This window comes from Pituophis catenifer, unplaced genomic scaffold, assembly GCF_029215685.1.
Source record: "Pituophis catenifer annectens isolate HBS135680 unplaced genomic scaffold, rPitCat1.0.hap2 SCAF_16, whole genome shotgun sequence".
Taxonomy (NCBI): domain Eukaryota; kingdom Metazoa; phylum Chordata; class Lepidosauria; order Squamata; family Colubridae; genus Pituophis; species Pituophis catenifer.
In genome coordinates, this window is record NW_027256896.1 from 3,697,189 (window position 1) to 3,719,317 (window position 22,129).

The following is a 22,129-nucleotide window of genomic DNA, read 5'->3' on the forward strand; positions in this document are numbered from 1 at the left end:
AGGGGGGGCACCACTTCCATTTGCAAAAGGGATACAGAAAGAGAGCCACTTGCTAACCACGGACAGGCCAGGTTTTGCTAAGGGGTCCTGCAGAGGTGAGCCAGTTTTTTTTTTAAAGAGATGGGAGGGGAGACCCCATGCTCGGTGGCTACGATGCTGAGCTTGTCGATCAGAAAGATCGGCAGTTCGGCGGTTCGAATCCCTAGCACAGGTCTCCTGCCTGAGCAGGGGGTTGGACTACATGACCTCCGAGGTCCCTTCCAACTCTGTCACTGTTCTTACTTTGCTCTTTAAAATCCTTCTCAAATCCATAAAAAAAATACACACACATGCAGATCCCATCTCGAAATGCAGGCAGCCCTGAAAGGGTGCTGGCTGGATGCATGTGACATGCCCCCCACCACCACCTTGCAGTAAAGAACAAATAGATTCCTCCCCCACCCTTCACCCCCCCTTGAATCAACCGAAGGAATGGCCTATTGGCTTTCTGGCTACTCATTAAACCAACTCGGTGATTGCACAGACCATTGTGAAACGCCGATGCCCGCACACCGCTGAGAACATGGCAGATGAGCTCTGGGTTCCCCTTCTCCACCCCACCCCACCCCATTTCGGCTACTCTAGGCACACCGCACGAACCGTTTCTGAGCTTGAGGATCTTTACTTCCTTAGGGCAGGGGTCTCCAACCTTGGCAACTTTAAGACTTGTGGACTTCAACTCCCAGAGTTCTGAGGAACTCTGGGAGTTGAAGTCCACAAGTCTTAAAGTTGCCAAGGTTGGAGACCCCTGCCTTAGAGGGCTAGAGCCACACCTGGCCTAGCTCCTCCATCTCTCCCCAGCCCTTGCCAAAGCCCTCCAGTTGGCCTTACCTGTAAGCATAGGGAGACCTGAGGATCTCCAGTTCTCCCTTGAAGGGAAACATGTCTTCGTACTCGATCAGGACCCCGTTGGCCCCCATCTTGGAGAAGAGTGGGAAGATCTGTGCAGGAGGAGGACACACAAGGACTGTCAGAGCAGCTCAGCACCGGGGGTGGGGGATAGGTGGGGAGGAAGCAGAATCCAGCAGGGAGGGAAGAGGGGAGGCCGTTTCCGTTCACCCCCAACTAGCAAGCCCAGGGCACAAGGAATCCCGGCCACTGGCAGGAGACCTTTGGCCCAACTGGCAACTTCTCAGCTTCCCCTCTTGCAACCACTCAGCTCGCAATGGATCCCAGAAGCCGTTTTCAGGCCATTCAACAGATGCAGCTTCGGTGGCTGGATACTTTCATCCCACACACCCAGCAGCTCCATTGCCAAAGAGAAGGAGAATTTACTCCTGGATGCAAAACTAACAAACGTATACCAAAGTGTCTTATAACGATGCCTCTAGTCCATGTGACTGCATAGACCTGTGATAGTGAACCTACGGCAAGCGTGCCACAGGTGGCATGCAAAGCCCTCTCTGCTGGCACCCACGCCGTCGCCCCAGGTCAGATCTCCATGGTGTTTCTTTCGTGAGCTTCTGTTTCCCTGCAAACGACGAAATAGAAGCTGACGAGAGGGATCTTGGAGTCTTAGTGGCTAACCAGCTAAATATGAGCCAGCAGTGTGCAGTGGCATCCAAAAAAGCCAATGAAATGCTAAGTTGCATTAACAGAGGGATACAATCAAGTGAGGTACTAATACCACTTGATAAAGCCTTAGTAAGAACACACCTAGAATACTGCATCCAGTTTTGGTCACCATGCTATAAAAAAGATGTTGAGACTTTGGAAAGAATGCAGAGAAGAGCAACCAAGATGATTAGGGGGCTGGAGGCTAAAACATATGAAGAACGGTTGCAGGAACTGGGCATGGCTAGTCTAGTGAAGAGAAGGACCAGGGGAGACAGGATAGCAGTCTTCCAATATTTGAGGGGCTGCCCCAGAGAGGAGTGGGGTCAAGCTATTTTCCAAGGCACCCAAAGGCCAGACAAGGAATAATGGATAGAAACTGATCAACGAGAGATTCAACCTGGAAATAAGGAGGAATTTTCTGACAGTGAGAACAATCAACCCATGGAACAGAAGTTGCCTTCGGAAGTTGTGGGAGCTTCATCACTGGAGGCTTTCTTACTTTACACTTAGGAAATTTCTCCTTAATTCCAGGTTGCTTCTCTCCTTGATTAGTTTCCATCCATTGCTTCTTGTCTTGCCTTCTGGTGCTTTGGAAAATAGGTGGATCTTCTTTGTGGCAGCTCAAATATTGGAACACTGCTATCCTATCACCCCTAGACTTTCTTTTCACTAGACTTTTGAGTAGCTGCATCACATTCCTGGCTCCTGCATTGGAGGACACTCGGATCCTTTCCACTGCCCTCAACCCAGCTCTTTCCTATCCCAAATGTGCACCTTACCATTTTCCTCTGCACATGCAGCATAGAACTTTTCAGAGGTAGGATTCAGAAATTTTAGCAACCGGTTCCCTGCCCAGTTGCTGGGTGGGCGTGGCCATGGTGGGTGTGGCCTACTCAGCTCCTGCACCAGGGGGAGGGGCGTTTTCACCCTCCCCAGACTCTGGGGGCTTTCCTCGAAAACAGCCTATCCCGGACTCTGGAGGCTGGAAACGGGCCTATTTTCGGACTTCTGACAGGCCTGTTTTTCGCCCTCCCAGAGCCGCTGCGCAGGCCCTGCACATCCAAAACAGGCTGCGTGGAGACTCCTGGGAAGGAAAGGGCGGGGTGGGCAGGGTCAGCCAGTCCTTGTAACTATCAGTTCGGTGAACCAGATTAAAATTAACATCCGGTTCGCACGAACCTGTCCGAAGCGGATGAATCCCATCCCTGGAACTTTTACATTTCTCTGTTAAATTCCACCATATTTATTTCAGTTCATGGTTCAAGGCTGCCTAGATCAGTCTCTTCACTCTTTCATCTAGAGCAGCGTTTCTTAAACTTTTTCCTCTCAGAACCACTTCCCACCTTTTTAAAGGCTAGGAGAACCCAAAATCGCTCCTTAAAGGTGAAACATTCATCTGATAAACAGACAAACCTGACTGGTACAGGAAGACTTGCTCACTCCAGGAAAGAATGAAACCAGATATGGACATGCTTAAACATGAGTCACCGTGAGTTTTCTCTTTTTCCTGCACTCTAACCTTGCTTGAAAGTGAGTTCTTGGGAATTAAAACAATTGCAATTGTTTCATAGCTCTACAGGTGTAGATCTTTCAGGTGTAAGATTTTTGTTTCCTTTAAAGACTGACATAACTAGATTATTATTATTATGGGAAGAGGCGTGTGTTTCTAAATGCATGTCTATCGTGAGGGTAGTGAATTAACAACAAAAAAAAAAAAATCCAAGCAAATTACACACACAAAGCTTTTTGTGTCACAAAGGGCCACAAAACAACTGTCTGTAGAACAAGTGGTTCTTAGAAAGGGGATGGCAAACCTATGACATGCGTGACAAGCCATGTTTTGGTGACACAATAGGGCTCACCAACAGCTGAAAACAATTATTCTTGAAAGCGCTACTCCAAAAATGACTTTGTTTTACTTGTATTGCATTTTTGTAATTATTTGAATTTCTTTATGTAATAGATAGCACCATATATGATTGAACTGTATTTTTTAAAAAATAAATAAATATGTAAAGAATTGGGGGGGGGGGTTTGTTGTGGGAGGGACATACCAGAAGAGTCACGTTAGACATTTTCTGATGTTTTGGCACACGGAGCCCAAAAGGTTCACCATCACTATCTTAGGTACTTGGAAATGAGGGTTAGATACAATCAGGGGTGAAATGCTCCCGGTTCGGACTGGATCGCCCGATCCGGTAGTGATGACGGCGGGTGGTTTGGAGAACTGGTAGCAAAAATCCCTGTCCCCACCCCCTATGCCCAGCTGAGCTGCACGATCATCAGAGGCTTTTTTTTTAACTTTTAAAAGCATCTTTTCTACAACCTCTTCGGCCGAAAAAATGCTTTTAAAAGTAAAAAAAAAAGCCTCTGATGATCGCATGGCTCTGGGATCGTCAGAGGCTTTTAAAGGCTTTTTTTTTCTACAACCTCTTCGGCTGAAGAGGTTGTAGAAAAAAATGCTTTTAGAGGTGCAATGTATTAAGTCTGCTGAAGTAGGAAGTAACATTCTGTTCGTTGATTGGTTAAAGTAACGTTCTGTTCGTTGATTGGTTAAGCCGCCTGACAGCTGGCTTTATAAGAGCTGTCAGGCAGAGTTCCAAGCAGTTTTAGTTATAGCTGTGGCAGTTAGCCCAGCTGTTGTTAATAAACGGTTAATTACATGATCTTCGCATTGTCCATCGTCCTTGATCCAGCCAATACATTTCAAGAAGCCTCCAACAATCCCAGCTGAGTTGCCTGATCGTCAGAGGCTTTTAAAAGCATTTTTTTCTGCAACCTCTTAAGGTTGTAGAAAAAAATGCTTTTACAGTAAAAAAAAAAAAAGTTGGCCACGCCCACCCAGTCACATTAACCCACCACCACCAACCCACTGAACCGGTAGTAACAAATTTTACATTTCACCACTTACAATCCCACCTCCCTGGGGTCCCGCTCACATTGCAACTCACCTGCTCCAGGTAGGATACTTTAGGAGCTGCCCCTTTGAGGTCCAGATGGACCAACCGCATCTGCGTAGAGCTGAAGTCCCGGTGGGGCGGTTTCTTCAACTCTGGGCCAGAGACTCCGGCTGCTGCCTGGTGATCCGAATGCCCCAACGATCGAGCCTGGTTGTTGCCTGGCTGTTTCACATCCTGAGCTTTGCCCCAGAAGTGGCTTTCCCGGCTAACTTCCCTGCGCTGGTCCAGTGTAAAGCTGCAACAAGGAACAGAGAGGAGGCTCAGGGCCAGGAAAAATACCCCAGGAGCAGGGGTGAAATGCTACCAGTTCGCATCGGTTCAGGCGAACCGGTAGTGATAAAAACTACCGGTTCGGGCAAACTGGTAGTAAAAAAAAGCTACCAGTTCTTAGTAGGAAATCCTGCTTTCTAATGAATCTAAATTGCGCGGCACAGCTGTTCCCCCCCTCTCGCTGTTCTACTTACTTTCCCAAGCTTCCTTTTTCCACGCGAAGCACGCATTTGGCACATACTGCGCATGCATGTGTGTGCAGCATGTGTTTCATGTGTGGTGTGCATGCGCATACAATGTGCATTTGGTGCACATGCACATACAGGCAGTGCGCATTTGGTGTGCACTGCACATGTGCAGCCAGCGAACCGTTGGCAAACTGGTCAGATTTCACCACTGCCCAGGAACCTGGGCTATTCAGAGTTGGGCAAGGACACAATTTAGGCAGCAGGAGCCTCTTGCCATGTGCAAAATGTGCAAACAGACCTGGCTAGTTTGGAAAGAGTGTGCATACAGGTAAGTCCTTGACTTACGACTTCAACTGAGCCCAAATTTCCCATTGCAACCTAAGAAAGTTAAGTGAGTTTTTTTTGCCCTATTTTACAATCTCTCTTGCCACAGTTGTTACGTTACTAATATGGTTGTTAAGCAGATCTGGCTTCCTCGTTGACTTTGTCAGAGGTCACAAAAGGTGATCCACATAACACTGAGACCATCATAAATATACCTAAATTGCCGGCCTCTGAATTTTGATCACTTGATCATTGGGGAAGCTGTAGCAGTTAAAAGTGTAAAAAGTGGTCATGTCACTTTTTCTAATGCCATTGTAACTTTGAAGGGTCACTAAACAAATGGTTGTAAGTCGAGGACTCTCTGTACTCCTCAGTTTCCTCATAGCCATGCTGGGCAGGTAGACGCCAGGCGTTTCTAAAACTTGGCCACTTGAAGAAGTGTGGACTTCAACTCCCAGAATTCCCCAGCCTACCATGGGGTAGTTTGGAAATGAAGGAAATAAAGAAGTTTGGTTACGAATGGTTTTTGGAAAATTTTAAAGGTAAGGTTAAAATTTGTAATTATTGGTTGAATAGTTTGACTAAAAATTGGGACAGAGTAGCAAAAAAATTAATACCAGACGTATTGTATTTAGGTAAACTGAAAGAGAATTGCCCAATGAAATTAAATAGTAACAGAGAGAGGATTATAATAGAAGAGAAAATGGAAACAATTAGTGAATGGTTGAAATTTACAGAAAATGAAATGAGGAAAGAGGAAATTTATGGAAAATTAAATATTAATTGGTTCGAAAGAATTCAAATGAATAAATGGAATAGGAAATGTAAAGAAAGGAATGATGAGAGTAGAAAGGAAACGGAATTTGAAAACTTGACATCTCGAATAATAAAAGATGAAATAGGGCCAAAGGGATTAGTTAGCAAAATTTATAAAATTATTAACTTTGATAATAATTCACAAATGGTAATGAAAGAGAATTGGGCAAAAGAACTGGGTATTGAAATTTCTAATCAAAATTGGAATATGAACTGGGTTAGCAGAATAATGAGGACATTATCAATAAGGCCTACTACACCATTTCTGACAAGTGGCTGTCCAGTCTCCTCTTGAAAGCCTCCAGTGATGGAGCACCCACAACTTCTGAAGGCAACTTCTGTTCCACTGGTTGATTGCTCTCACTGTCAGGAAATTTCTACTTGGTTCTAGGTTGGAAGGATCCTTCCTTAGGACCTCCTCAACGTTATGCAGACCCAAACCCCAAAGAGTTGTTTTTTTTAATCGTATGGCACATTCACATTTCATTTTAATTAAAAAAAAACCCACAAAAGTTTAAAAATATAAAATATGAAGTATAAAATCTAAAATATTATAAGCATACGTCTGGATAACAGATATAATTTTTTGCTTCGTTTGTCACAACTAGGAAATCAGCCAAAAGGGAGACCATCTGGAAGGGCTGATAAAATTCATTCCACCCAGAGATCGCAGAGGCCGCAGGAAAAGTCGGCGCCCTCCAACACCCAGCACCAACCTGTCCCGGAAGAAGAACTTGATGCCAGCCAGTGCCACTGTCAGGAGGACCGCAAGACGCAGCAGGTTCAGCTTCTGGCTGCGGTGAAGTGCCATCCTGCCAAAGAGAAGGGGAACAAAGGTGAAACCCCAAGGATTGACCAGGAGGCCTACTCAAGGTCAGCCAAGGATCCTGGCACAGAAGTCAACCTTCCCCGCCAGGTGCTCTTTACAGATATATCTTGAACTGCAACTCCCATATGGGCGAGTGGATCACAGCCCACAGAGATGACGTTGGGGCTGGCTGGCAAAGTCAAGAAAAGGCACCATCCCAAAGAGTGAACTACTGGATCTGATCCCTACTGGAGACCTGAGGACTGTGTGGGAGCTTCTCCATGACTTCTCTTACTTATTGATTTACTTACTTACATACTTACTTATTTATACTCTGTATTTATTATTTGTCCCTTGGACTGCAAGGCGATCAAACCAGTCAGTCCTAGAGGAGATCAACCCTGACTGCTCTTTAGAAGGCCAGATCCTGAAGAGGAAACTCAAATGCTTTGGCCACCTAATGAGAAGGAAGGACTCCCTGGAGAAGAGCCTAATGCTGGGAACGATGGAGGGCAAAAGAAGAAGGGGAGGGCAGAGAAGGAGGTGGCTGGATGGAGTCACTGAAGCAATAGGCGTGAGCTTAAATGGACTCCAGAGGATGGTAGAGGACAGGAAGGCCTGGAGGAACGTTGTCCATGGGATCGTGATGGGTTGGACACGACTTCCCAACTAACAACAACAATTTATTATTTTTACAAATAATCCAAGGCAGCAAACATATCTAATATATCTTTCTCCTTTTCCACCCACAACAATAATCCTATGAATTGGGTTGAGAGTATGACTCGCCCAAGGTCAACCAGCCAGCTTTCGTGGCTAAGATGGGAATAGAACTCACAGTCTCCCAGTTTCTAGCCTTCTGCCTTAACTACTATACCAGGCGTCTCAAATTCAAGGCCCATGGGTCAAATCCAGCCCGCAATGTGGTTGGATCCGGCCCACGGGGCCATCCTGGCCTACCCAATGCAAAGAGGAAAGATTGGGCCAGCGTGGCTTCGGCCCAGTCTACCCAATGCGAAGAGGAAACATGCCAGCAGTTTGGGGAGTGGCGTCAAGTCGGCTGCATCCACCCAGTCGGCCACGCCTACCCCAACCCCCTGAGGTCAACCACAGCCCTGATGCGGCCCTCAATGAAACTGAGTTTGACACCCCTGCGCTAAACCAAACTGGTTCTCGTAAGTGTAGACATGCTGCTATTCCTGAGCTCCGAAATCTTCATTTGGTTGTGATTTTTGCTGGGGGCACCTAAAAGACCTCCAGGTACCTACATACCTGCACATGCATTTAATATCCTGCCTTTATTGTTTTTTTTATATATATACAATAGGTGGCAAACATATCCCAGCACGTCTTTCTCCTCCTATTTTCCCCACCGCAACAACCTGGTGAGGTGAATTGGGCTGAGAGGAAGCGACTGGCCCAAAGTCACCCAGCCGGCTTTCATGCCTAAGGCAGGACTAGAACTCACCACCTCCTCGTTTGAGAGACCAGACCTCTCATTTGGTATTGCGTGAGCTTTGGCAGAAAAAATGCTGCAAAATATTACCGGCATATCCCGCTATTTTTATGGAAATATAAATAATAAGAGTGTTTCCTTGAGGTATTTAAGTCACTGCTGCTATTTTAATCATGTAGGCCGTAATTGAATTATTTTTCATAAAGTGCTGTTTAGAATGATAATTTCTGGCCCAACCCCTACCCCTCACCCAGGTGGCTTAAGTCTGACTTCAGAACTCAAACTAGCTTAATCCACAGGAAAAGAACTCTTAACTGCAAGGCATAAACTAGAGCTATACTCTACAAATTTGGATGGTTAAGAAGGAACCTGACTTTGCTTTCTCCTGATTTACAAGTAAGCAGCAGTTTCAGCCTCCATTTTCTCCTCCTTACTGCATTCCAACCCCTTCCTAGGTCAACAGATCTTAGCAATCAAACCACACAACAGAACATGAATCGATAACTGAGCACAAAGCAAACCCAGCTATTGAATCCATAATATCCGGAAGAGCAACGAGAGCCACGGTGGCAAATCAAAGCTCAAGATTTCAACCTGGGACTCAGAGGGGACGATGGGTACCAGAGCGAGCAGGAACTCTGAGATGCACCTTGCAGAGGCCGAGGGTGGGGGGGTTTCCGGCTGATCGGTGCCCACCATGCTTTTCCTAGCCAGGTTGTGCCTGAGTGATGCCTGGTGTTGAAACAGCTACCAGCTGCAAAATCCTGTGCCCTCCTTCCCTGACGATTTCCTGACTCGGGCAACTCCTCCTGCTTTGCCTCGTGAACTTTGCCAGCAGCAGAGCCTTCGCTGCCTCTGAATCTAGAGTGTGCCCAAAGTTTATCGTTGTTTGCTGAATTTATGAGTTTATCTAGTTAAGCGAAACAATCACCTTTTTTTAAAAGGTTTATTTAGTCACATTCTCTCTGTTGTTTACAGTCTATTGTCAGTCTTGGATGGCAGTCCAAGTCAGTCAATTTCTATTCCAACTAATGGATCGATATTCAATCAATCTCAATTATACACATTCTCCAAGACATTCCAGAAGCTTCAGATTGCAAAAACTTCTTTTCCCCAAATGGACAAATGCAATGGGATATTGTGATTATAAAAATATTATGCTATAATGGAAAATAGCAGTAATATCATGATAATCATATCATCCCATTCGGAGGTGGGTTTCAGCAGGTTCTGACCAGTTCTGGAGAACCAGTAGCGGAAATTTTGAGTAGTTCAGAGAGTGAGGGAATGGAGTGGGGAGGGAATGGAGACTTTACAGTATCCTTCCCCTGCCATGCCCACCAAGCCACGCCCAAGCCACACCCACAGAACTGATAGTAAAAAAAATTGAAACCCACCACTGATCCCATTGCATTTGTCCATTTGGGGAGGAGGGGGGGAAAGAATAAATGAAGAAACTGTTATGGAAAACATGAGCTTAGCCATTCTTCCAGAGGAGAACGCTGCATAAAAATCCTTTTCCTCCAGTCCTGATGTGAGCCAGAACCTCCTCTTTGTAAAGCCAGGCTAAATCCAATTTAAACCCAGTTAACACTCCAAAACCCCGGAAGTGCCACGTTCAGGATGTCTCAGTGATGCAGGAACCAGCCATGTGCACAAAACAAAACATAGATTTGCTTTCAAAACCCCAAATAAAAACTGCATTCTGGAACTTCTGTCAAATAATTTCAGATAATAGACTAAGGCAGAGGTCTTCAACTCTTGGCAGCTTTAAGACTTGTGGACTTCAACTTCCAGAATTCTCCAGCCAGCTGGGAGTTGAAATCCACAAGTCTTAAACCTGCCATGTTTGAAGACCTCTTGACTAAGGTCTCGCAGAAGAAAATTTGGATTTGGGCTGGAATGAAATCTCGGGAGGAATCCGAGAGTGATTTTACAGGCGGAGCAGTTTTAAGGTTGTATATGGTTGTTGTTTTGCTGTTGACTGTGTAGTACAGCAACAGCCTTAGTAACTTGAATATAGCAATAGTACTTAAGACTTATCTACCACTCCATAAAACTTTGCAGCACTCTCTGAATGGTTTACAACAGGGATCCAGCCAACGTGGTGCTTTGATCTGGCCTACAGGGCCACCCTGGAAATAGTGAAAGGACCAGCCTGCGGTGTCTCTGCCAGTGAAAATGGAGCTCATGGGGGTTGCAGGAGGCCGCTGCAGCCGAAAACAGACCTTGGGAGCCCGTTTTCGCTGGCAGAGCGTTTGGGCCACTACTGGCACCCCCAACATGAGTGACGTCGAGCTGGCCACGCCCAACCTGGCCACCACCACCCTCTCTCCCGAGGTCAAACACAACCCTAATGCGGTCCTCAATGAAATCGAGTTTGACACACCTGGTTTACAATGTCACACATTATCCCCAACAATCTGGCTCCTCATTTTACTGACCTCGGAAGGATGGAAGGTTGGGTCAACCCTGAACAGGTCAGGATCAAGCTCCCGGCTGTGGGCAGAGTCAGCCTGCAATGCTGCATTCCAACCACTGCGCTATCACGGCTCTTACCCATGCTGGCTGGGGAATTCTGGGAGTTGAAGTACACCCATCTTGAAATTGCCAAGGCCGGTGTAGACTAAACATGCTTGCAAAACCAATACGCAGCTAGTACGGTTTCCGTCAATTCCCAGACTCTGCTGGGCATCATTTTTTGCTTTCCTTGGTTGCCAACCAGCTGAATACAAGAGGCAGCACCCCAAGCTTGTTTTTTTTTTGCACAGGTGGGCTCTCCAGTAGTAATCCGAGAAGTTGAACCAGCAATGGAAGACGGTGGCTGAGCTGTCAAGCTACCATAAACTTTTAGGGGGATACAGAAGATGGTCAATCTAAGGGCACTTTCTTTCTGTGGTCATTTCTCTTATTAACAGATTAACAGGGTTGGAAAGGACCTTAGAGGTCATCTAGTCTAGCCCCCTGCTTAAGCAGGAGACCCTACACCAGGGATGAAATGCTCCCGGTTCGGACCAATTGCCCGATCCGGTAGCGATGGCGGTGGGTGGTTCGGAGAACCGGTAGCAAAAATCCCTGTGCGCCTCCCCCACCATCCCCAGCTGAGCCGCTTTTTTTTTTTTACTTTTAAAAGCATTTTTCTACAACCTCTTCCAACGATAAAATGCTTTTAAAAGTAAAAAAAAAAAGCCTCTGATGATCGCGCAGCTCAGCTGGGATCATCAGAGGCTTTTCAGAGCATTTTTTTCTGCAACCTCTTGGCCGAAGAGGTGGTAAAAAAAATGCTTTAAAAAGTCTCTAACGATCCCAGCTGAGTTGCCTGATCGGCAGAGAGGTATTTTTTAAAAAGCCTTTTTGACGATCCCAGATGACTTGCCTGATCGGCAGAGGCTTTTCAAAGCATTAGAAAAAATGCTTTGAAAAGTTTTTTTTTTAAAAAAAGTTGGCCATGCCCACCCAGTCATATTACACCCCACCACACCAAGCCACGCCCACAGAACGGGTATTGAAATGAATTTTACATTTCACCCCTGCCCTACACCATTTATGACAGGTGGCAGTCCAGTCTCTTCTCGAAAGCCTCCTGTGATGAAGCTCCCACAATTTCCGAAGGCAACTTCTGTTCCCTGGATTGATTGCTCTCACTGTCAGAAAATTCCTCCTCATTTCCAGGATGAATCTCTCCTTGGTCAGTTTCCATCCATTGTTCCTTGTCTGGCCTTCGGGTGCTTTGGAAAATAGCTTGACTCCCTTCCTCCTCTCTGTGCTCATGTCACTGTTTGGTTCTCATGGGCCTGAGAAAAGGTAAACTTCATAGATGCTTTGGGCCAAGGCCAGTAATGGGTTTCAAATTTTTTTACTACCGGTTCTGTGGGTGTGGCTTGGTGGGCGTGGCAGGGGAAGGATACTGTAAAATCTCCATTCCCTCCCCACTCCAGGAGAAGGTTACTGCAAAATCCCCATTTCCTACCGATTACCTGGGACTCGGGAGGCAGAGAATAGATGGGGGTGGGGCCAGTCAGAATTTTTACTACCGGTTCCCCGAACTACTCAAAATTTCCGCTACCGGTTCTCCAGAACTGGTCAGAACCTGCTGAAACCCACCTCTGGCCAAGGCCATCCTTGTTGAGATGAAAATAATGTGTTTTTATCTTGTTTACCAATGGGCTCAAGAAAGTTAGTCTTTTGCATGCGGTATCACTAGCCGGGCAAGGTGATCAGGTTTTGCTAATCCCAAAATATGAAGAAAAGAGGCATTTCCTGTTTTGCTACAACCAATGCAGGAAGGAAGAAATCACAATTAAGGCAGCCGATGATAGCTTAGGCAAACTTTTGAAGCAGCTGGGAGCCGTTTGCACAGCATCACAGATTTTGAAGGAATCTCAAAGGTCACTGAGTCCACACCCTCCGTGATGCATTTTGGACAGGTAGCTATGTTTGAAGACTGCCGGCAAAGAAGGGGACCACATGAGGCAGCCTATCACTGCACCTGTTGAAAGCTGCCTCCGTCAGGAAATCCTTTCCCCTGTTTTCAATGAACTAGTCCAGGGGTCAGCAGCCTGCGGCTCTGGAGCCGCATGTGGCTCTTTCACCCCTCTGTTGTGGCTCCCTGTCACTCAAAATATGCATCACAACCGCCAATGTGCAACCCCCACCAGCACGCGATTTATTGAGCTTTTCAACCCCCGGTAGGCCAACCATGGATAAATCCAAGAAAAGAAGAGTTTCAGAAGAAAACAGAACGTTTAATTCAACTACATAGGCTAGTTTTGTGGCCGCTCAAAAAATAGCCAAGCACGGGTAGGGTTTTGTGGTTCCCGGTGTTCTTTTCTGTGGGAAAAGGGTCCAAATGGCTCTTTGTGTGTTTAAGGTTGCAGACCCCTGAACTAGTCCTTTCCCTGCAATTTCAACCTCCGGGTGGCATGTGGCCCAGCAAAGGGCTTGCTTTTTACTGGAACTGAAGTTAAACTGGCAAAGGGCATTTGCACCCTCTCGACTCGGTTGTGTTCCCTCTTTATTGTTGGTGAAGAAAGCAGACAGAGCCCTGAAGGCACCCCGAAGATCTTCAGTTCTAGGTTCCATAAGTGTCTCAGAAGGTCTCAGAAGGGAGGGGCAGCTACCCACCCATCCCCTTCTCCACCTGCTCTCTTGCACAGGAAATCTGTCCAAGGGAAGTTGGTGGGAATTTGGGCCCCTTGCAGTGAGGGGGGAGCAGAGAGGGGTCCCCTGGGAAGCTGAGTACATGAAAGTGCTCAACATCAGGAGAATCAACGAGCAGCCCAGACGGGGTCCACGTGTACCCAAAGGTGAACATGCATATAACGCCAAGCCAACTGATGATGTCTGATTGACATACACAATACACCACTATTTGCACATCACAGTGGCTGGATGAGCAGCACAACATAATAAACCGAGGACAAACAAGCTACATGATGGCTTTGCCCAATGTAAGGTAGTCCTTGACTTGCAACCATTCATTTAGTGACCGTTCAAAGTTACAACGGCACTGAATAAAATAACTTATGACCGGTCCTCACAGTTATGAAGGTTACACCCTCCCCAGGGTCACTGGTGATCAAAATTCAGGCACTGGGCAACTGGCATACATTTTGGGTGGTTGCAGCCTCCTGAGGTCACATGACTGCCATTGGAGAGCTTCGCATCCAGTTTCCAACAAACAAAATCTAATGGGGGAAGCTTGATTCACTCAATGACCACGTGATTCACTTAACAACTGCAGTGATTCAGTTAACAACCGTCAACCACAACAGCCATGGCAAAAAGGTTGTAAAATCACTTAACCATTGTCTGACTTAGCAACAAAAATTTGGACCCCAATTATGGCTATCAATTCAAGCGCTACTGTGTTTTCCTGAAAATAAGACCCTGTCTTATTTTTTTTTTTTGAACCCTGAAATAAACGCTTGGCCTTATTGCCATGCGCTCAAAAGACCAATTGGGATTATTATCAGGGGATGTCTTATTTTGGGGAAAACGGGGCAGATAGATAGATAGATAGATAGATAGATAGATAGATAGATAGATAGAAGATAGACAGTAGATAGATAATGATATAGACAGATAGAAAATAGAAAGTAGATAGATATGATAGATGGGCTGGAAAGAGTTGGGCTCGGATCTGCTATGGCAACCTACTACTTACTTCTCTTAGCCTCTTGTGCGAACTGGGCATGATGCGATTTGCCTGCAATTTGGCAGTTTGAATCTCACCAGGCTCAGGGCTGACTCAGCCTTCCATGCTTCCGAGGTGGGTCAAATGAGGACCCAGATTGTTAGGGGAAAGAGGCTGACTCTGTAAACCGCTTAGAGAAGGCTGCAAAGCGCTGTGAAGCGGTACATAAGTCTAAGTGCTATTGCTATTTGTTTATTTGGGTAGCCATGCTACTTAAACAGGTTTTGTAAAGTGAGTTTAGCATGTTTACTGTTGAGTCACATTAGAACATAGAATCACAGAGCTGGAAGGGTTCTCAGAGGTCTTCTAGTCCAACCACCCCCCCAAGGCAGGAGACTCTGTACCATCCCAATAAAAAAATGGTTGTCCAGTCCATTTTTGAAAACTTCCAGTGATGGAGCACCTGTACAGGTGAATCAGCGTCTGTTAAATCAGCCCCAGATCTTCAGAAATCACCCCATGTTGCCACCATGTTCATAGGTGCCCAGGGACTCTCCTCCAGGCCCAGATGGGTAGCCCCAAAAGCCAGTTCCGCCTTCTCCGTGCATCATGAAGGTTGGCCAGAAGCAGGCAAGGACCGGCAGGTGCACCAATCCTTGGCCCACATTGTGGTGCAAGGCTTCAGCCCCGCAGCTGGAGAAGAGCCTTCCCCTCGGGCAGCGTTTCTGCTCCGCCAAGAGGAAAAGAGGCAGAAAGGGGGAAGAAAACCAGACTTCCCCGGGCGGGGAGAGCCGCAGAACCGGCTCCAAGCTTGCTTATACCGCATGGCCTATATTAAGAACCCCGGTCCCGTCCCCCACACGCTAGCCAGGAACGGCTAAGGCCGGCTCGGGAGCTGCTGGTTCACCTGGGTAAAAGTCATCAGCTCTCGGGTTAACCGGTCGAGCAGGTGGGCGATGAGGATGCTGAGCATCCGACCCACAAGGAAGGGAGGGGAAAAGCCGCGGCTCCTGCGCGTCCTAGAAGACGTCTGAATGGCTCAGCAAAAGCAAATCCTGCGGCCAGCGAAGCCCCGGGGGATCCGCAGGGGCGGCCCTTTCGGCGCACGCGGCCCCCTCCCCACCTGCCCCACCCCAAGAAGCCCACTCCGACCCGGGCTGGCCAAGGGAGCAAGCTCAGGCGGCCCTCGCCCCACCCCATCCCCATCCCCTGGCGCTGCCCAGGTGGCGCAGGGAGGGCGGCTCTAGACGCTCCAGGCGGCCGCTGGGGTGGGGAGGGGGCCGCCCCACGGGACCCTCCAACCACCACGGGATGCGGAGCCGCGGGCATCTCCCGAAAGGATCCCCCCCCTTCCGGCGCCCACCTCCCGGGCGGCTCACCTGCAGCCGGCCGTGGAGAGCCGCAACCAGGGCGCCGCGCGGGGAACAGCCTAGGCTGCCAGCGTGCGCCAGGATCGCCAGCAGGGAGCCCGGGGGCGCCTAACGCCACGCAGAACGGCAAGTCCCAGAAAGAGGCGCCGCGGCGAGAGAGGAGGAGGAGGAGGAGGCCGCCGCCGCCGCGCCTCTGCGCCGGTTCGCCTCCGGGGATTCCACCAGCACGCCGCCCCCGCCTCCAGGGCCGTTAGAAGCCAGGGACGTGCCGCCTTCCCCGGGCTTCCCCGCGCAACTGGCCGCCCCCCGGCGCTTCTCCCCTTTGGCGGGCGCGCCCCTCGGATGCCCCGCTGATCAGCCTGCCAGCCCCCCTCGGGAGGACCCGGCCCGCCAACCGACGCCCCCGCGAATCCGCAGCCCTACCTGAGCCGGTGCAGGTGCAGCTCCGCTTCCCGGGCTTGGTCGGCGCTGCGGCGGGAGCCGGCTCGAGGGCGGAGCAGGCAGGCAGAAGCAGCCCCCGCCCCGCCCTGGAAGGCGGCACGAAGAGCCGCTAGTCCGGCAGAGTCCGCGCCCCCGGCTGGACTGGCCCGGAGGAGGAGGAGGGGGCGCGGGCTGGCTCGGCTGAGCCTCCCCGCCCAGCGGCAGCCCCCGAGCTCGACCTCTTCCAGGCTGAGCAGCCCCGGGGATCGGCTCCGTCCTGCCTTGGCCCAAAGCCCCCCGGCCCCAGGCTCGCCCCGTCAGCTGAGCCCCATGGAATCCAGCCGGGGGGAGCGCAGGATCGGGGCGAGCGGGCTGCCCCCAAGGCTGCCCCAGTCCAGGGAAGTCCACGCGGGACGGGCTAGTATGTCCAGACCCCGACCCCCTTCCGGGCAGCGACACGGGACCCTCCCCCGATTTGGCCGACCTCTTGCAGCCAGTTCGGTTCCTCCGTGAGTGCGGGGATATTTTATTATATGCATTCAGTAATATAAAAATATAGATGCCTAAAAGCGCTTTAAGCAACGTAGGAAATCGAATTCAAACTTGCAATGTAAAGAAATGCTTCGACCAGCACGGTTTCTCCTTCCCCTTCCATTGTTCCCAATCGATACTCGGATTATTTGCATTTTGCTTTGAAGATGTAGGTTACTGCTTCTAGCCATTCAAGCTTTCCTGGCTGGGGAATTCTGGGAGTTGGAGTCCACAAGTCTTAAAGTCGCCAAGATTGGGGACCCTTACATTAAACCGTTGCCTCTTTTCCTTGTTGTGTCTCCTGTGTCTTTTTCTGAGAAGCTCCATTCGAAATGTTTAAACTTGGTTTTAACTTGGTTAAACTTCTGTTACCAATGTACACAGTCAGGTTTGTCATTGCTGCATTTTTTTTTTTTCTGATTTTGCTCTGGTATTGTGGCCAAAGATTTACTTTTCCCCAATATTGGGGAACATTTGTTCTTACCACTATCAACATGTATCTTGGTAAACTGATTCCCTCAGAAAAACCCAGCTGGAGTGTGTGTGTGTGTAAATACACACTCACTCTCTCTCTCCCCTTCCTCCCTCTCCAGCCAGGGTTTTCATTTTGTCTCTAAAAGGAAGGTCCGTTCCAAATTGTCATAGCTAAAAATACTATCATTGCCTTTTTATTATGAATGCACCTATCATAAACCTGCAGTTGTCTTGCATCTTTCTCAGTTTGATATGTATGTACGATTTCAGAAACACTATGTTCAGCTAACATTGTAGTAAAACTTGACGGAGATGAGTGATTAAGAAATATGAACTATAGACCTATAAATTTAACAGAGTTGGCTTTTCAATTATTTCAATTATTTTCAGTTGTGGGCAGGCCTGGAAGAAGGCTAATTTACAGATTGATGTCAAGGCAGCTACAGGTTGGGATTGCAGTAATTGGCCCGATGGATGATCTCAAGGAAAGCATGACTCTGCTGATTGTCTAGACTTCTCTGCTTCTTTTATTCATTTAATTTAATTTATTGAGTCCTCTTGGAGAAGGGTGGTATACAAATTAAATAAATAAATAAAAAATTAATCTAGTGAAAAGGGCAAAGGGTGACATGATAGCTGTATTTCAATATATGTGAGGGGACTGGTGAACAATCCGTTCCCAGGTTTCAGTTTTAGCTCTGGGGCAAAAGGAGAAACATCACATCCTGAGGAGAAATGTGCTGAAACAGGGGTCTTCAGTCTTGACAAGGTTAAGACTTGTGGACTTCAACTCCCAGAATTCCCCAGCCAGCACAGTCCACAAGTTGTCAAGGTTGGAGACTCCCATGCTGAAGGTTATATAAACAGAGGGATAGAAGCAAAACCATGTGAAGTATTAGTACTAACTTTATAAAGCCTTAGTAAGACCACACCTGCATCCAGTTTTGGTCACCACATTACAAAAAAGATGTTGAGTCTTTGGAAAATGTGCAAAGAAAAGCAGCTAAGATGATTAATGGCCTGGAGACAAAAACATATGAAGAACGGTTGCAGGAATTGATTATGGCCAGTTTAGAGAAAAGAAGGACTAGGGGTGACATGGTAGCAGTCTTCCAGTATTTGAGGGGCTGCCACAAAGAAGAGGAGAAGGTCAACTTATTCTCCAAAGCACCAGAAGGCAAAACAAGAAAAATGGATGGAAACTAACCAAGGAGAGAAGCAACCTGGAACTAAGAAGAAATTTCATAATGGTGAGAATAATCAATCAACGGAACGGCTTGCCTTCAGAAGTTGTGGTTGCTGGAGGCTTTCAAAAGGAGACCGGACAATAATTTGTCTGAAATGACAAAGGGTCTCCTGCTCAAGCAGGAGGTTGGACTAGAAGACCTCCAAGGTCCCTTCCAACTCTGTTATCCTATGTTCTATGATCTCTCAGGGATTGCTTGGCGATGCAGCCCAAGAACGACACAGAACAATCCAGCCAGAGTTTAGTTCTTTCTTTGGTCGCACTAAGAGATAGAATCTTGCCAGATGAAAACTTTACTATGGGTAGTCCTCACTTAATGACCCGTCACTTAGTGACTGTTCAACATTACGATGGACACACATACACATCCTACTTATGACCTGGTTCTGAACTTCCAACAGCTGCACATATCCCTTGTGGTTACATGACACATTACAGCTGCCTGGCACCTGGCTTAACATGGACAGTCAGCGCTCCAATTGATTGCCATTCATATAACATTATCCATCCCATATTGTTTTATCAAGAAGTAGGATGTGATCTACTTTGTCAAATGCCTTACTGAATTCAGTACCTCAGGACAGGACAAGAAGCAATGGGTGGAATCTCATCAGAGGGAGATCCAATTTGGAAATAAGGAGGAATTTCCCAAGAGTAAGAATGATTAATCCACGGAACAACTTGCCTCCTGGAGTTGTGAGTACACCATCACTGGAGGTTTTCAATAGACTGGATAACTATTTGTGCAGAATGGAAGAAGGAGTCCTGCCTTAGGCAGGAACTAGAAAACCTCCAAAGTCCTTCCCGCTCTGAGGCTCTATGATTCAAATATCAAACCCTTCACCTTTCTGACTTTAACCGGTAAGGCTGGTAATTAAGTATGCAAACTTTCTAGCTAATTAATCTGCAACTGAAATAGGAAGTTAGCAGAGAAAACAACTGCTGGCCTGATACCAAATCTCTTGATAAGGCTATCACCAATAAGGCTATGGTAGCCTTCCAGGAATTTTAGGGCAAGGATATGAGGCCCAAGAATGAAGGTTTTTCAAAGGCCCCGGGGTTTCTCTAGCTAAACTAGCTATATCAGTCCTCCATGAGAGCTCTTAGGATGCAGAGGGCACAGGATCTGTTTTTTGTTTGTTTGAAGATACATGACTTCACTTTCTCTATGGTCAAAAAAGAGGCTGCAGAGTTACAGGGCCATTTTGACGCTCTCCCTCCTTGCTGTTCAGTGCTGGTTATAGATTACTGGCTCTGTGTGAAGCTGGATGAAAGCACTGAGTGGCTCCAATCTGGGAAATAGGAACAAGGAGGTCCATAACAAGATTCCAGAGAACCGAGGAAGTTGGAATAATGGATAGTAGCTGCAAGATGGAGTTTGACAAGGACAAACCTGCAGCCCTCTATTTGTGTAGGGAAAATATGACCCAGCATTGCATGGCAGTGAGATGGGCAGGATATAAATTTAATTAATAAGTAGGTAAGTAAGTAAGTAAGTAAGTAAATAAATTTTAAAAAATCAAAGGCATTAAGTGACTGTGTAAGAAACCGATGGAAATAGTGTTGTTTTTGCAAAGAAAGCAACTTTTGAGAGATGTGCGTTTAAAAGTTCAGCGGAATATTGGAACATTAAAAGGCAAAAAGGTAAAGATTGGAAAACAAGAAGGGTTTGCTATTCTGTAAAACTATTGTATAAGCAGATTAGCTAACCACACAGTCTAGCATATAGTAGAGAAATTAACTTTTTGCCTCAATTTATTATGCTTATGCTCTTCGGATTGTAAGAAAACAGGAAATATAGGTTAAGAAATAAATCTAAAAAGGGAGTAGTCCACAAAAAAGGGAACAGGGCAAAAAACATGAAGGCAGATTAAACATGGAGAAATTCATGGAAAGGGGAAACAGGTGTTCCGAGAAGATATGACCCTGTAGTCTTTGTCAAAGTGGGCTGCAAGGGAGGGACTTGTGCTTCGGGTTGAGGGAATAAAAAGCTGTTGAAATATATTCTTGAGTGTGGTGTGGGCCTACTTGCTAGCCACCTGCTCTTGCAAGAACTTATTTTATAATAAATTGTTTGCTGCTTCATTTCATGACTCTCAAATTTCTGACTGGTGAGTCCGTTTCTCACAACTGCACTGGATAGACCACATCTGGAAAGCATTTGGATATCATTCTGAATCCCAAGCTGCACAAGAGCCAAAAGAGTGATTCAGCCACAAAGTAAACGTTTTAACATGTGATCCTTGACCGCATCAAAAGAAGTATAGTGTTGTTGCTCCTTGCTATTCTGCACTGGTCAGACTTAGAACATAGAATAAATTCTCAGGAGGTGCTCAGTTGGAGACTGGAGGGTCAACTGTGGCAGTATATTACAAGAGAGGATTGTTCTATCTAGATCAGGGGTCAGCAACCTGCGGCTCTGGAGCCGCATGCGGCTCTTTGGGCCTTCTACTGTGGCTCCCTGTTGGGTGATCCCACCACTGGCTGGCCCCGCCCCTCGCCCTCCCCTCCCAGTCACTCCTCGCCTGGCCTGAGAAGATAAGGATGACGGCAGGGGATGGAGAAGTGGCCAGGGCAGAGACAGAGAGATACGAAGGGGGAGAGAGAGAAAGACATAGAGAGATACAGAGAGGGAGGGAGGGAGGGAGGGGAGAGAGAGACATGTCGAAAGGATTTTGTGGATCCCGGTGTTTTTTAACAACTGGTTCTCTGCCCTAATGACTGGCTGGGTAGGCGTGGCTGGGGGGGGTCACGTGACTGGTGGAAATGAGCGACATTGAGTTGGCCACGCCCACCCAGGTTTTGTGGCTCCCGGTGTTTTCTTTTCTGTGGGAAACGGGTCCAAATGGCTCTTTGAGTGCTTAAGGTTGCGGACCCCTGGTTTAGATGGTCCTGAATGTTATTGACAAACGGCTGCATGAGTTGATTACAAGAAGTGAACATTCTCCGGCTACTTTCAGAGGACTGAGAAACTTTACCGATCAAGGGGGTTCAACAGAGGATGGATGGCCATTCAGTGCACCCAGAAACGCAGTGAGAGGGTTGGATGGATCAAGTGTTTCTCAATTCTGGCAATATGAAGACTTCAACTCCCAGAATCCCTCACCCAGCAGGGCAGGGAGTTGAAGCCCGCCCACCTCCGAGAGACACTGGACCAGACGATCCGCGAGGCCCCGCCCAGTCGAGGCCGAAAGCCAATCGCAGGCGAAAGCCTCGACTCTTACCGGGTGCCGCTTCGCCAGAGGGCGCTCTTCTGCGGGAATGTAAGGCCGTAGAGCTACGAAAATGCAGAGGAGGCCGCGCGCCGTCTTGTCAGGTGGTCAAGAGGTCCCGGTGAAAACAGACGTGAAAGTCGGTCGCGTTAAGCCACGCCGGGAGGCGTTGACAAATGCTGGCTGGTTTTTCACGAGGTGCTGACCCGGAGTCAGAAAAGCGTCCGCTGCTATGGCTCCATTGGAGGGCTACCTCACCTCGCCCTTCAACTGTTTCTCCACCCTACGCTGAAGCGTCCTCGAGTCAATCCTAGGGGGGGTC

The 22,129-nt window shown here is 47.6% G+C and overlaps 1 protein-coding gene across 4 annotated transcripts in view; it reads right to left on the reverse strand.

Moving 5' to 3' along the window:
* The window catches only part of LOC139325249 (hexosaminidase D-like), a 40,898-nt gene extending 18,951 nt beyond the window's left edge, over positions 1–21,947 (reverse strand). Inside the window, exons 1-4 of one of the 4 annotated variants that reach the window (XM_070955050.1) lie at positions 21,820–21,947; positions 6,871–6,966; positions 4,548–4,791; positions 871–980 (exon numbers count right to left, since the gene is read on the reverse strand). In XM_070955050.1, coding sequence (XP_070811151.1) covers positions 871–980; positions 4,548–4,791; positions 6,871–6,965 — 449 coding nt within the window. In that variant the 5' untranslated portion in view covers position 6,966; positions 21,820–21,947. Of the gene's footprint in view, positions 1–870; positions 981–4,547; positions 4,792–6,870; positions 7,276–15,933; positions 16,141–16,347; positions 16,430–21,819 lie in introns of those variants that run through there. The other 3 variants (XM_070955048.1, XM_070955049.1, XM_070955051.1) reach the window with 3 other exon arrangements.
* Positions 21,948–22,129: the final 182 nt, after the last annotated feature.